This window comes from Cornus florida, unplaced genomic scaffold (genome assembly GCF_030987335.1).
Source record: "Cornus florida cultivar Cherokee Brave unplaced genomic scaffold, ASM3098733v1 CherokeeBrave_3.0.0_Hap2_Chr10, whole genome shotgun sequence".
Taxonomy (NCBI): domain Eukaryota; kingdom Viridiplantae; phylum Streptophyta; class Magnoliopsida; order Cornales; family Cornaceae; genus Cornus; species Cornus florida.
The window spans coordinates 75,378,383-75,392,711 of NW_026775580.1; the positions used below are offsets into that span (position 1 = coordinate 75,378,383).

General features: G+C 38.3%; 1 protein-coding gene across 1 annotated transcript; it reads left to right on the forward strand.

Annotated features, from left to right (window-relative positions):
* Positions 1-4,423: 4,423 nt before the first annotated feature.
* LOC132277883 (uncharacterized) lies at positions 4,424-7,645 on the forward strand. Its single transcript, XM_059779726.1, has 4 exons — positions 4,424-5,036; positions 5,093-6,201; positions 6,544-6,856; positions 7,347-7,645. Exons 1-4 carry the CDS (start codon positions 4,424-4,426, stop codon positions 7,643-7,645), a joined length of 2,334 nt encoding a protein of 777 aa, XP_059635709.1.
* The last annotated feature ends 6,684 nt before the right edge of the window (positions 7,646-14,329 follow it).

Below are 14,329 nucleotides of genomic sequence, written 5' to 3' on the forward strand. Positions count from 1 at the left end.
CTAGAGTGTTATAAAAGAGGCAAATATGCCGCGGCCCACAAAAAATTCTAAGGCCGTGGCTACTGATGAAGATTTGGAGGAAGGCGATCAGCTAGTACAGGCTGAGAACTCTGCAGCAGGTCCTACTGATGAGTTAGCCGTACTTCAGGCACAGGTTAGCTCCTTGGTAGATGCAATGGGAAGGATGGGAGCACGTTACAACGACTTGCATGAAAATATGTCCCAACTCTCAGCCTTTATTTTGAACAAGCCGACTCAAGCTAGCAGCTCCAACAATCAGGAATCGGCTTCTCAGCCGAATCTATCACAAGCTGTTCGACCAGAGAGGGCTGTTGAAACATCACAGCCATGGCCGCCAGTAGTGACACTCCAACCAGGTGCAACATCAAGTCAGCCGGTTCATACGCTACTCACCTGGGCAGAAAGCTATCCTCGGCCTACGTTGGCAGGTTCTAATCAGCCACCAGTAGTAGGTTCGCAGCCACAGGTAATTCTACCAAACCCTCCTCGGATGCCTTTGAACTTGGGGGGCAATCAAATCAGGTGGAGGCCACCGAACCCGCTGTATACTCATGTGCCGCCACAGGTAGGGCTCAGGGGGCAGAATATGGCTAATCAGCCACATGATTGGCCGAATTGCTATCAACCAGCGGCTAATCAGCCGCCAGTTTTTAATCAGGTACCACCAATATTAAATCAACCACCTCAAGTCATGTTAGATAGAAGACAATTAGCTGATTTACTCACAGAAGAATATGGCCTGGAACTTAGAGGTGCCGGCCGACCAATTTATAGAACTCCTTATCCAGAAGTGGTAGACCAAGTTGAGTTCCCTATAGGATATAAAGTCCCTGACTTTGTAACCTTTAGTGGAGAGGGGAATCAATCGACCGTGGAACACATTGGCCGATTCACGGTTCAATGTGGAGAGGCCAGTGTTAGCCCGTGGTTGAAATTGAGACTTTTTCCTAACTCTTTGACAGGGGCAGCTTTTTCATGGTATATTCGTCTACCTCCTAACTCTGTTTTTAATTGGCCACAGATGGAGGAATTATTCCACAATCAGTTCTACCGTACGGAGACAGAACCTACTCTGGCCGATTTATCCAGGCTAAGTCAATTGCCTAGTGAATCGGTCGAGACATTCATTGCAAGATTCAGGAGAGCAAGATTAAGATGTCGTGTACCTCTTCCAGAACAGGAGTACATTCGTTTGGCTTTGAACGGCCTTGATTTTGAACTTCGGAAGAGGTTTGAAGGAGTTCCATTTCGTGACATGTATGACCTGGCCGAGAAAGCTACCAGGTATAAGTTGGTTCTCAAAGAGGAGAAAGAACGAAAAAATTCCTCTAAAGGTACGTACTATAGGGACCCCAACTATGAAGTTTATTCAACTGATGTGGTTGAAGAGGAAGATTTTGAAGCTAATTTAGCCGAAGTCATTCTAAAGAAACCTTATGTATGTGACGCTTTAACAAAACCAAATGTATCCACCAGTGGTACTCAGCCATCGACTTCATCGGCCAGGAAGGGTACGGCTGATACTGGTAAGGTTTATACGTTTGATCTGGCCAAAACAGAACAAATTTTTGATCATTTGTTGGCCGACAAACAAATCGTTTTGCCAAAAGGACACAATATAACATCGACCAATGATTTAAAAGGAAGAGAGTTCTGCAAATTTCATAATTCATGGAATCATACTACTAACAATTGTTATGTATTTAGAAATGTATTGCAGAAATCTATCGATGAAGGTGTATTGAAATTCCCTGAAAAGAAGCCAGATGTAATGGGGGTCGATGGCGATCCATTTCCTAATATTGTCAGTACCAATGTAATCAGCCTGGCAACTGAAAAAGCCGCTGATAATGGTAGACAGGAAAGATTACCAAAAGTTCTTGGTAGTTCATCGGCCAGTAATGATGAGCAGAAAGTTAAGGACTTGGAAACTCAGTTAAGAGAAGCTCAAATTGCCCTCATCAACCATGGTTGTTGTCCAAATTGCAAAGGCCGAAGGAATGACTCAGACAAGAGGGGCTATTTCCAATCAACCAGAAAGCGCAGTGTCCATGAAAGGTTAGGCCATCAGCCTAGACAGAATCACGAAGAAATCAATCGATCAATATTTAGAGAAAATGGGCCGAGGGCAGTGAGAATCATTCGGTCATCGGTGGCCGATAGAGTCCTGCCAGAACAACATTTTTATCCTAGTTTCAAAAGGAAACCAACAATTCAGTCAGAAATATGGGTTCAAAAAGGAGAAGAATCTAGCCGTGTAAGAACGGTTAGACCTCCTTTGGTTGACCATGGCAGATGGACTCGAGTAAGTCACCCAAAGTTTCCTAAGCAGCCTCCTACATGTACCCAAAAAAGGAGGATGCAAAGGAAAAATGCAGAACTCAAAAGGAAAGAAGACAAGATCGACCATGATCAACTAGAAAGGAAAATTGAACCAGTGGTGGCTGAAGACATGGAGGTCGCTACATCATTTGAGAATAAGGCATGCTTTTATAAAGAAAAAGATGATCAGCCCGACCAGGATCCAAAGCATGCGGCCAAGTACAGAATTCGTTTTGGTTCCTTCCCGGATAAGGTAAATTGTAACATGGTATTTGTTTTGCCTTCTGTGTTTGAAGCAAGGATAGAACCAACGGTGAACAGGGATGTTGAGTCAGCCAAGCAGGAAGAAAAGGCTGAATCTTCAGAAATTAAGAACGATTTGACAAGTTCATCGGCTGGGATAGGATTGATCTCTCAGGATCAGCCATCTAAGGCCGATAAAATCATTTTTGAAAAACCACCTTTGTCCATGACACAGCAGTTGAGGCCGTTGTATGTTAAAGTATGGGTTGAGGGTCAGCCAATCAATAGGGTTTTGGTTGACAATGGTTCGGTGGTGAATGTCATTCCATCAACTACTTTGAAGAAATTGGGTAAAACCATGGATGATGTAGTTCCAACCGACGTGGCCATCAGTGGTTTTAATGGAGGATCTAGTAACACCAAAGGTATTTTACCTTTGGAAATTACTATTGGCGGTAAGACATCCTTTACGGTTTTCTTTATCATTGATTCAACCGCGGCCTATAATCTCCTTTTAGGCCGAGATTGGATTCATCCTAACATGTGCATCCCATCAACCTTGCATCAAATGTTGATTTTTTGGGACGAAAATGAGGTAAAAATTGTTGAGGCCGATAACAAACCCTTTATAGCTAGGGTGTATTCGGCTGAGGCTGCACTTTATGATGAAACTGTTGTACCTATCAAATTTGTTGGCATTAACAGGATGGGACGACCAGTAGCGGCAACAATGAAGAAGAATTTAATTAATGCTGATATTAAAGAATTATTGTCAGAAGCAGCTCGGCCGAAAATTGATATTTTCAGGTCGACCATCAAGGACATTGAAGATGTTACTGATGGATCACAAAACCAATGAAGACAAGAAGCGGCAAGCTTTCAGGGCCGCTTGCATCAGACTGAAAGCATATCTGGCTGAGAAGAGACTGGCCAAAGAAGAACAACTATATAAAGAGGTATCGGCCAGCACGGCCGATATAATTAAAGAAGGTTTCGAAAAACTGGATGCAATCCAACTTGAAGATTTGGAGTCAGCCCCTTCCAGGATGGAAGATAATAAAGCAGAGGTGCAAGATCCTTTATTGGAAATAAATGTTGGTACTAAAAAAGATAATCGGCCATTATTTGTTAGTGCTTTGCTTGAGCCTAAATTCCAGGCCGATTTGATTAAATTATTAAATGAATATAAGGATTGCTTTGCTTGGAGTTATGAAGAGATGCCTGGCCTGTCTAGAAAATTGGTAGAACATAGATTACCGATTAAGAAAGATTTTCAGCCATATAAACAACCACCAAGAAGGATGTCTTCGGAAGTAATGCTCAAAATTAAAGAAGAAATTGAGAGACTTCTTAAGGCAGGATTTATTCGAACAGATAGGTATGTTGAATGGTTGTCTAATGTTGTTCCTGTAATAAAGAAGAATGGCAAACTTAGAGTTTGTGTGGATTTTCGCAATTTAAATAATGCCACTCCAAAAGATGAATATCCAATGCCTGTGGCCGATCAACTTATTGATTCGGCCGCTAAGCATGAAATATTGTCTTTTATGGACGGCCATTCAGGTTATAATCAAATCTATTTAGCCGAGGAGGATGTTCATAAAACGGCTTTTAGATGTCCTGGGTCAATTGGTACTTTTGAGTGGATTGTGATGCCATTTGGCCTAAAAAATGCTGGGGCTACTTATCAAAGGGCAATGAATTCTATCTTTCATGATATGATTGGCCGATTCATGGAAATTTATATAGATGATGTGGTTGTGAAATCATCGGCCAAGAGACAGCATTTGGAACACTTGAAAAGGGCCTTTGAAAGGATGAGGATTCACAATTGAAAATGAACCCATTGAAGTGTGCATTTGGAGTTTCAGCCGGGAATTTCTTGGGGTTCTTGGTACATAAACGAGGTATTGAAGTTGATCAGAATAAGGTCAAAGCTATTATAAATGCTAGGGCCCCAGCCAACAAAAAACAAGTGCAAAGGTTCCTCGGCCAGGTAGGTTTTCTTAGAAGATTTATTTCTAACCATGCTGGCCGAGTGCATGTCTTTTTGACTTTAGTGAAATTAAAGTCACATGAGAAATTTCATTGGGACGAATCCCATCAGAAGGCCTTTGACAAAATAAAAGAGTATTTGGCAAACCCCCCGGTTGTAATGCCTCCAAGAAAGAAGTGGCCGTTAAAGCTTTATTTATCAGCCGCAGAAGAATCAATTGGTAGTATGCTCGCACAAGACAATGAACATGGAAAGGAGCAGGCTGTCTACTACCTGAGTAGAGTACTAACTGATGTAGAATACAGATATTCCTCAATTGAGAAGCTTTGTTTATCTTTGTACTATTCGGCCATGAAGTTGATAGTATACATGCGGCCTGTTGATGTTTACATTCTTTGTCAGACTAACGTGATCAAGTATATGCTATCAAGGCCATTGATCACTGGCCGAATAGGTAAGTGGGCTTTGGCTTTGATGGAATTCAATTTTGTCTCGTCCCACAAAAATCAGTAAAAGGAAGGGTTCTGGCTGATTTTTTGGCCGATCATCCTTCAACTGATATTGATCCATGGGTTTATGATGAATTGGAGTCATCAGCTATATTCTTAACTCCTTGGATCTTGATGTTTGATAGATCAAGCACGGCTGATGGAGCAGGAGCAGGTATTGTTATTATTTCGCCAGCTGGCAGAAAGGCTTCATTCTCTTTCTTTTTAGATTTTAAATGTTCAAATAATCAGGCCGAATATGAAGCGCTTATAATCGGCCTGGAGATTTTAATTGAAATGGCTGTTAGAGATGTAAAGATTTTGCGAGATTCAAACTTAGTCCTTAGCCAAATTTCTGAAGATTTTAATTGCCTAAGTTGGCAATTAAGGCCGTTTCATTCTCTGGCCACTTCATTAATTAATCAATTTGATAATGTTCAACTTAAGTTCTGGCCGAGAGGGCAGAATAAGGAGGCCAACAGCATGGCCCAAGTAGCCTCTAGAATAAGAGTACCAGCCGGAATAGAAGATCAGTTAATAAAGATAACACGAAGATCTTTGCCATCGGCCGAATTGAGAAATACTATGTTGTTTGATACTTGGACAATTGATGTAGAAGATTTGGCCGACGATGACTGGAGGATACCATTTATAATGTTTCTTCGAAATCCAAACATCAAGGCTGATAGAAGTATTAAAAGAAAAACGATCAACTTTGTGCTTCTAGACGGGGATCTATACAGAAAAGGGTTAGAAGATGGGCTCTTACTACAATGTATAAGCAAGGAGGAATCACTTCAGGTTATGGCCGAGGTACATGAGGGCAGCTGTGGGGCTCACCAAGCTGGGATTAAAATGAGATGGTTGATTCGCAGGTATGGATATTATTGGCCGAGGATGAGGAAAGATTGCATAAATTACTCAAAAGGTTGTCAAGCTTGTCAAAGACACAGGCCGATTCAAAATGTACCAGCAAAAGAATTACAGCCAATAATCAAACTTTGGCCATTCAGAGGTTGGGGCCTTGACCTTATTGGTAAAATTAATCCACCATCAAGCGAAGGCCATCACTGGGTGATTGTTGCCACAGATTATTTTGCTAAATGGGTTGAGGCCAAGGCTTGCAAAGCGGTTAATTAGCAAACAGTGATTAATTTCATGGAACAAAACATCATCCACAGATTTGGGATTCCAGAAACACTTGTTTCAGACAATGCAACAGTATTTAGGGCAACTGATGTACTACAATTCGGCCACAACATGAATATTCATATGTCAGCCTCTACGCCATACTATACTCAAGCAAATGGCCAGGCCGAATCTTCAAACAAAATTTTAATAGAGATCATTGAAAAAATGATCAAAGATAAGCCAGAAGGCTGGCTAAATTATAATCAGCCAGAAGGTTGGCCGAATTATAATCAGCCACTGGTGGTAAATTAAGATCGACCGGTCATTGATTATCTTAATCAGCCAGCGACGGTCGATAAGGTTCAGTTGGCTGATCCTATTAAGCAAGAATATGGTAATGGCCTTAAGCGAATAGGTCGACCAATGTACAAAAAGCCAAAATCAGCCACATCCGACACTCAAACATCTACCATATCTGCCAAAAAGGGAGCAGATGATGAAGTCATGGAGGTCGACAATGATATTTTCATACCAGGTAGTAATGTGATCGGCCAGGCTCCCAAAAGGAAGGTTGATGAAGGGAATCAGCCTAAGGTTACCGAGAGTACACCATCAGCCATTCCGAATGTTAAGGCTCTCATACAACACGAGAAAGGTAAAAGAATTTCAGAATTAAATCGGCTAGATTACCATAATACTTGGCCGAGAGTGGTATCTAATCCTCAGCCAGAATCATCATTGGCTAAGAGAATTCTTTTAGCCTGTCGTTCTCAACCGAATTTCAAGAAAAGAAAGCGGGGATGGAAACTAAAAAGGGTTAAGTGGAGAAGAAATTCGCGGAAGAAAATGAATCGGCCAATTAATGCAAAATTTTGCATGGCCGATGCAGTGCTACATGAAGAAAATAAAATAGGGCGACCAATATCGGCCATAATGAAAAGAAGTCTAGCTGATATTAACTCTAAAAGGTTAGTCAGAAAGGTATTTTGGCTGAAGATAATGTTTCATCGGCCAGCTGTTGAGGTGCCAAATAAAAAATCAAGGACGAGACAGGCCATAGCCGCTGGCATTCTAAAAGCTTACCCCGGCAGATAAAAAATCGGCCACAAAAGAAATACTATTCTTGGTATTTTTGGCTGATATAGCTGAAGTCATCAAAGAAAATGACTATTCAAAAACATGGGATAGCGTACTTTCAGAAGCTCCATGGGAGTATAAAAATTCAAGAGGATCAGCCATCAGAAAAGCTCCATACTGGCAGAATTTTGTTCTTTCAAAACAGAAGCCAGTTAGATCGGCCCAAATGACATTACATAACTGCTTGATCCCGGCCGATCACGATCATGCCTTACTAGTAGAGTTGGGAAACTTCAATGGTGAGGTCTATCATGGGTTTATAAATAGCCAATATTTTGAGGGGTATCAGCCAGCTTTAAGGGAATAATGGAAGAACCAGGATCGGCCAGTTCTGGCTGACGCAAAATAAAGACCAACTTGAGGTGGCCCGGAAGAAATAAAGTTTAGAAACTCGTAAGCTGCCAGTTTCTTTTCAATACATTTTAAAATTCCAAAAATCTTATCGGCCTGAGTGGCCGATAAGACATTTGAAATTCAGAGGGCATTTGTTGGCACCAAAAACTGGCAGCCATCTCAGCGATGACGTGGACCAATGAGAAATTGACAAGTGTTTATTATGTCTTAAGGGAAGTCGGCCAATAGAGAGACAAAAGGAGAAAATCTAGGCAAATATATTTCAGCCACTTTGTTGATAAGGTTATTGCTAAATATATTTGTAGAGATTTGAATCAATTCAAATATGTCATCAATTCAAAAGAGAAGACTTAAGAGATTTAGTTACAATAAATAACTAAATCCCAATGAAGTAGGAATTTCAACAAGAAAGGAATAGCCGTATAAGTTCAAAAGTTACAAATGGCCATTAGGCCATTTAAGGGAATGAAACGGGCTGCTAAACTTAAGGAGGGGAGTTGCTAAAAATTAGCAACTTTTCAGCAACTTTCTAGCAACGTTTTAGCAATATCTCGGCAACTTACATGTGATTAAATCGAGGAAGGTTGTTTTTATAGAGATTTCCTACTGAAACAAAACAAGAAAGGAAGCGGAATAACAATAGGATTTGACTGAGTTCAAATTGTGAAGAAAAAGAATCAAAGAAGGAGAGATTTTTTAGCAATAACTTAGGAAAATAAGTTGAGATAGAACTTCTATAAATAGAAGTATTGTATTCCTATTCCAATTTGTCCAGCACCACCACAAAACATGCATTTCAACTAAAAATGTTTTCAATTGACTTTACGTCATTTTTTCCTATCAATTTCTTTATTTCAATTTAATGGCAATTGATTAGATCATTGTCAACTATTTCAATTCAGCCATTTACTTTCTTTCAATTTCAATTATGCCAATTTTAATTACGCAATTTTAGTTAGGCTTTCAATTCAATGGCAATTGATTAAATTCTTGCCATTGAATTGTAGTGACAATTGATTAAATTCTCGTCATTACTTGGCTGATGGCAATTGATTAAATTCTTGCTATCACGTTTCAGTGGCGATCGATTAAATTCTTGCCATTGTGTTTGGCTAATGGCGATTGATTAAGTTCTCGCCATCACGTTCGGCCGGCGATCGATTAAGTTCTTGCCGCCTGTCTTCACTCTGCCATTCCATCCATTCGAACATTCATCAGCCGTTGCATTTCTTTAGACACTCTAAAAAGTCCTTGCTACAAACAAGGCATAAAAGAACCTTGCTGGGAGTTCTTACTAGTCTCTCTCCCACACAATCGCCTGATAGTCAGCCATCGGAAAAAGGGATAGGCTGGTGTTCAATTACATATTTTGGGTATTTTGTACAAATACTCTGGCACGCCCGTGAAGAGTCCATTGACCGGTGTAAGGAACAAAAACCGCGCGAACAATAATAAATTACATGATAGATGCAAGATACAAAAAATACAGTGAAATGTATACACGCATGAATAGCGGCCCGCCAGAGGGAGGTTAAGTTACTAACGAAGACGAATTCTTCAATTTAGGAACCTTGAAAGTGGACGAGAACAATTTTGCGGTTTCTGAAATGGGAATAAGCTTCAATAGATACCCTCAGAAGTGTTCTTTCAAATAAGCTTCTCATGTTCAGATTTTAGCATCCTCAATTCGTTTTCCAACATACATTTAGCCAATTCACCTCCCGCGTCTTCTGCAGTTTTTGGAAGGGTAAAGATTGCGCAACAAATAGATTATCCATAATAAAATATTAATCCCTCAATCACTACCTCACTCTCCCACTCCTCCGACAATAGTTTTTAACTTTCAAATCCTATTTTTCCCCATTTTGACATCAAAAGAAAGTTTTACAACCTTTTGAGTGGAAAGAACAATTGTATGAAGAATTCAAACTGCATACCAAATTTATAGGAGTTTTGGTCAGATTTATTAGAATTCAATAGCGCAATCAGCCATGGGTTTTAGTCAGATTTCTTAGAATTCAATAGTGCAGTCAGCCCCTTTACCAAATATGAAGTGATGTGCACATATAGAGAATTTTCAAGATTTTTTTCTTTAATAGAAAAATCTTTTCTTTTGATTTTTATTTTTTGGTTAATTTCAACACTAAATCAGTCAGGAAAGAAGTTAATATGTTTGTAAATCTAAGAAAATAAAGAAAGTAAAAGATAGAAAAATGATAAGATAATGCCACAAATTGGTTAGGAAAAAGGATAAAAACCCTAAATCAGGAGTAGTAAGAACTAACCTAAAAACCCCTAATTCAGAAGAACCATATCCGACTTTGCAGCATCAACAATGCGTTCCATATCTTGCACCACCAAATCCCTCTTCATCTACAGTATCAACAAAATTCAGGTTATGCATTGCCAACTAGCAAACAAGCAGTACATGACAACACCAAAACGTTGTTAGATTCAGTACCAAATGATGCTCTCAAGCCATTTAACCCAAAACTTTTGTCATGTTCAACTTTGTTTGAAAGGAAGGAAGAGGATTTGGATTTCGGGCAGTAATTTCTTTTACTTACTGAGTGATACAAATTTATCTGTGCAAGTCCAGCAAAATAGATCTTCCAACATATGGGATTTTCCACCTCTTATCGGATTATTCAGTTCCTTAAAAAATAATTATTAAACTTCAATGACTTTCCAAAAACAAATTTCATTTTTTAACACCCTATCAAATACCCCGACTGAGACAATGAACAGAAAAATAAGGTATTACCTTAAAGGTAATTTACACAAACACCCACTGGGACCTTTATTTTGGTTTAAGAATTTACTTGAACCTCTCTAAAAATGAAAATATTCCGCACTTACCTCCCTTTTCTTAGAGTCAAAAACGGCTCATGTACAAAATTTACTAAAATTTTTAAAATACCCTCGTTGTTATCGATTGATATATATATATATATATATATGATTTTAGTATCCCTGACCAGTTGGACCGGTCACCGGCCTTGCAATCGGCGTGTGATACATCCTCCTGGAGATGGAATCATGTATACAGGTTGATCTGTTCCAATCGTAGTCGCCGAAAACCTCCACTCACGATTTATTTTTTTGGCCAATACAAAAAATCTAAAGTTTAAAAATAAGAAAAACCAAGTACTGCACCGAACTAAAACCACATAGAGATAGTGTGATTTAGAGAGAGTGTCTGATTTAGAGAGAGAGATGCCGCCTGCTGTTGCAACCCAAGCCTTCTCGTACCGTACAATTTCCATTCCTCGCCGTCGAGTAACAAACTGGGGTCTTCCGCTACAACGTACCCAAGCCTTCCATTCCCCGGTGGTCGGTTACCTCATAACCAGTCCCCTCTTTATGGGGTTCTATGCCCGAACCCCCTTGATACGCAGTAACGATCGAAGATCTGAGACTGATAGTCGCGTCGTCATCTCGAAACTTCCGCGTTATCATTACGTTTCCGAGCGGTTGATGGATCAAGACTGGTTTTGCGAAGGAGTTCGGTCAACACTTTGAGAAAGCTTCTGATTCGCTGTCGATAGAAGTCTAAGGAGAAAGAAAGTAGGTCTTTTGACAGCAGCTAAAGAAGGCATTGACGCTTGTTGACGGAAAAGCCTCTTCACTGTAACAAAGAATTGATCCAGGTAATACCGTTGACGGCCACGTCGACGATTGGAACTGTTCCTATCTGACTTCCCCTCGAGGCGGCAGATTCATTTGAAGCAAACGTCGGTAGAGAGCCCAGATGGGTACTTTAGTAATTTCAGATGGCAACATGAGGGTATTTCAGTAATTTTGACAGGCCCGTTAGTGTATTTGACCGTCCATTATACATAAAGGAGGTTTGTGTAAAATATTTTCATAGTTAGGGAAGGTCCGAATAAACTCTCAAATCAGACGATAAGTTCCAGTAATTATGACAAATTATAAGAGAGATTCGTATAAAGTTTCCTAACCTAAAAGCAACTACTAAATTTGCCAACAGTTTGAATAACACATGTTACCCCCAACGAAACTGTCCTCCAACCTCTCTCACAGAATCAATCATCAGGTAGACAGGGTTTATATTTTACAACAAACCTAATATCAATCTTACAGAAGGCTTAACCTTATATTCACCGGCTCACCGCAATCTTTTCCCAGTAAGATCATAATAACTCTAGTACAATAGTAATAAAGGATAGAGCCAAGATGAGATCCAGAAAATTATATCCTAATATACCTACACGCATAAGAGACCATATTACCATGGCTTAACCCAATTTTCAACACAGCTTTTTTTTTTTCACTGAGACCACAATCACTCTAACATACTAGTAAAAAAGTTTAGAACCAAGATGAGATATAGATAATTTCATATGAAAAATATAATCACATCTATGATGTCTAACATGGACAATACACATTTTATGAGGTCCATGTGACAGAGCAGGAGACTCCACTGATCTGAGACAAGAATGTACGCTTAAGCCAAACTGTTCATGCATCAGGCAATGCACATTGAAAATGTAAGTTGCAAGCAAATATTGGTGGGAAAAAATCACTAATCAGTGCACTAACCAAGCAAACAAAGATGATTTGGTGTTTTCTATTTATAAATTACAATAAAATTGAAAAAAAAAAAATTAAATTATCAACTATTGAGATCAAGCGAAAAAGATCTTGAGGATTGAGTTCACCACTAGCCTTATAACATGGTCAATTGCTTCAACTATGGAGAAATTCAAATATATATATATATATATATATATATATATATATATATATATATATATATATTCCCGAATCAAGTGACTACTACAAGCACACTTCAATTCAATTAAAAAGATATATATGAATAAATACTAAATCATAACTCATTTTCGGTTGGCACGAATTGTTTACCTAACTATTCTAATCTAGAGTGTAGTACAACTCGTCTTTCCTAGATATGAATTATCAAAACATTCATTCACATATTCGTGTAAGCACCAGTGCATGATCACTACTTAAACCGATAAGAGAAGCCCTTAGCCGCCAAATTCTCACAATAAAAATTAGTTTGAATTTAATTTAAACAAAATTCATTCTAAGACAAGAGATCAATTTTATCAAAAACCAATTATTTTTATTAAAATCCAATTGCTTAGTACAACTAAGTCAATTGCTCAAAACCATGCGATCAATATACATATAAAAATTCCTAAAGTTAAGAACAATTAAACCATGCTACTCGGAATAGGGTTACATCAATTCTCTAGGAAATGCTTTAGCTACTCATAGAGAGAAGGATGTCGTCATTATTGGTGTAGAAGCCATCTCCATGGACAACTAATTGGAATCTTCACTGTTCAAAACACTAAGAACTGCTACAAAAGAGCGATTTATTTGTAACCTTTCGTCTTTTTTTTAATTAAGGAGAAATTGAGTCATAATTGCTCTTGAATGGGTTTTTTAGCTTCTGGAGACGTCTAAGCCGTCTGGAGCCAAAAAAGCCTTATTTTACACTTATCCCGCAAATATTTTTACTCCCACATGCTCAAGCCCTAATCCCATATTTAGCCAAAATTTTGCCGAAATTTTTTGAAGCGTCATTCCTTCAAACACTTAGCCATTCTTCCAAAATAGCGCTCAAGCCTTATTGATATAGCGCTCGAGAACTGTCTTCAGTACTTAGTTTTTTTCAGCAAATTTTCCCAAAGTTATAACACTATTTTGACCACGGGATTATATCTGAACTAAATTTACAATAGTGAATATGTAAATTCGTACTAATAGACATTAGTTTGAATATTACGAGAGCATCTCTAACCGTTGTTTATATATATATATATATATATATTGTGTAAATCGACGTGTCATAGTAGATTTACACAAAAAATTTAGATTATTTATTTTTAGCTCCAACGTTGTTTTATATATTTTGTGTAAAAATATATCCCCGAATAATAACCAATCAGTGTGATGCAGGGGTCCTACATAATTTTTACAAACCTATTTAATATAGGGAATAAGAAAGAGGGAGGAAAAAAGAAAAATGCTGATGTGGACGTAAAAAGGTTATGTAAGAGCATCTCCAGCGGTCTGTTAAAATATACTTTTGTGTAAATACACACTGCCACCTATGATGTGTAAATTTTTTCCATCTTCAGCAGTCTGTTAAGATACATTGCCATATCACCAATGTGTAAAAGAGTTGTGTATTTTACACAACATTTTTATACTACGATTAACATTTTTCCTTTCTCATTCCTCATTCTCGTTCCATTAAAAAATCAACCATATATTAAGTAGGTTTGTAAAAGTTATATGGGGTCCTGGCATGAAATATGGTTGATTGTCATTGGGAGATATATTTTTATACAAAAGGTATAAAACAACCGTCGGAGTTAAAATTAAATAATCCAAATTTTTTGTGTAAATTCATCATGACACATTAGATTTACAAAAAAAAAATATACACAAAGGTTGGAAATGCTCTAAAATATATAATAATTTTACACATTTGTGACGTAGTTGTGTATCTTAAACAGACTGCTGTATAAAAAATAAAAATAAAAAATTACATATCATTATTGACAATGCATATTTTACATAAAAAACTATTTTAACACACCGCTGGAGATGCTTTTATCTCTCATGTTTTTAAGAA

What these genes read in the sequence shown, in the direction of transcription:
- LOC132277883 (XM_059779726.1), top strand. Translation starts at nt 4,424, where the DNA reads ATGAACCCATTGAAGTGTGCATTTGGAGTTTCAGCCGGGAATTTCTTG. An exon ending in AGGCCAAGGCTTGCAAAGCG is followed by an intron (nt 6,202 to 6,543) that starts GTTAATTAGCAA and finishes TATCTTAATCAG; the next exon opens with CCAGCGACGGTCGATAAGGT. An exon ending in TCTCATACAACACGAGAAAG is followed by an intron (nt 6,857 to 7,346) that starts GTAAAAGAATTT and finishes TGGCTGATATAG; the next exon opens with CTGAAGTCATCAAAGAAAAT.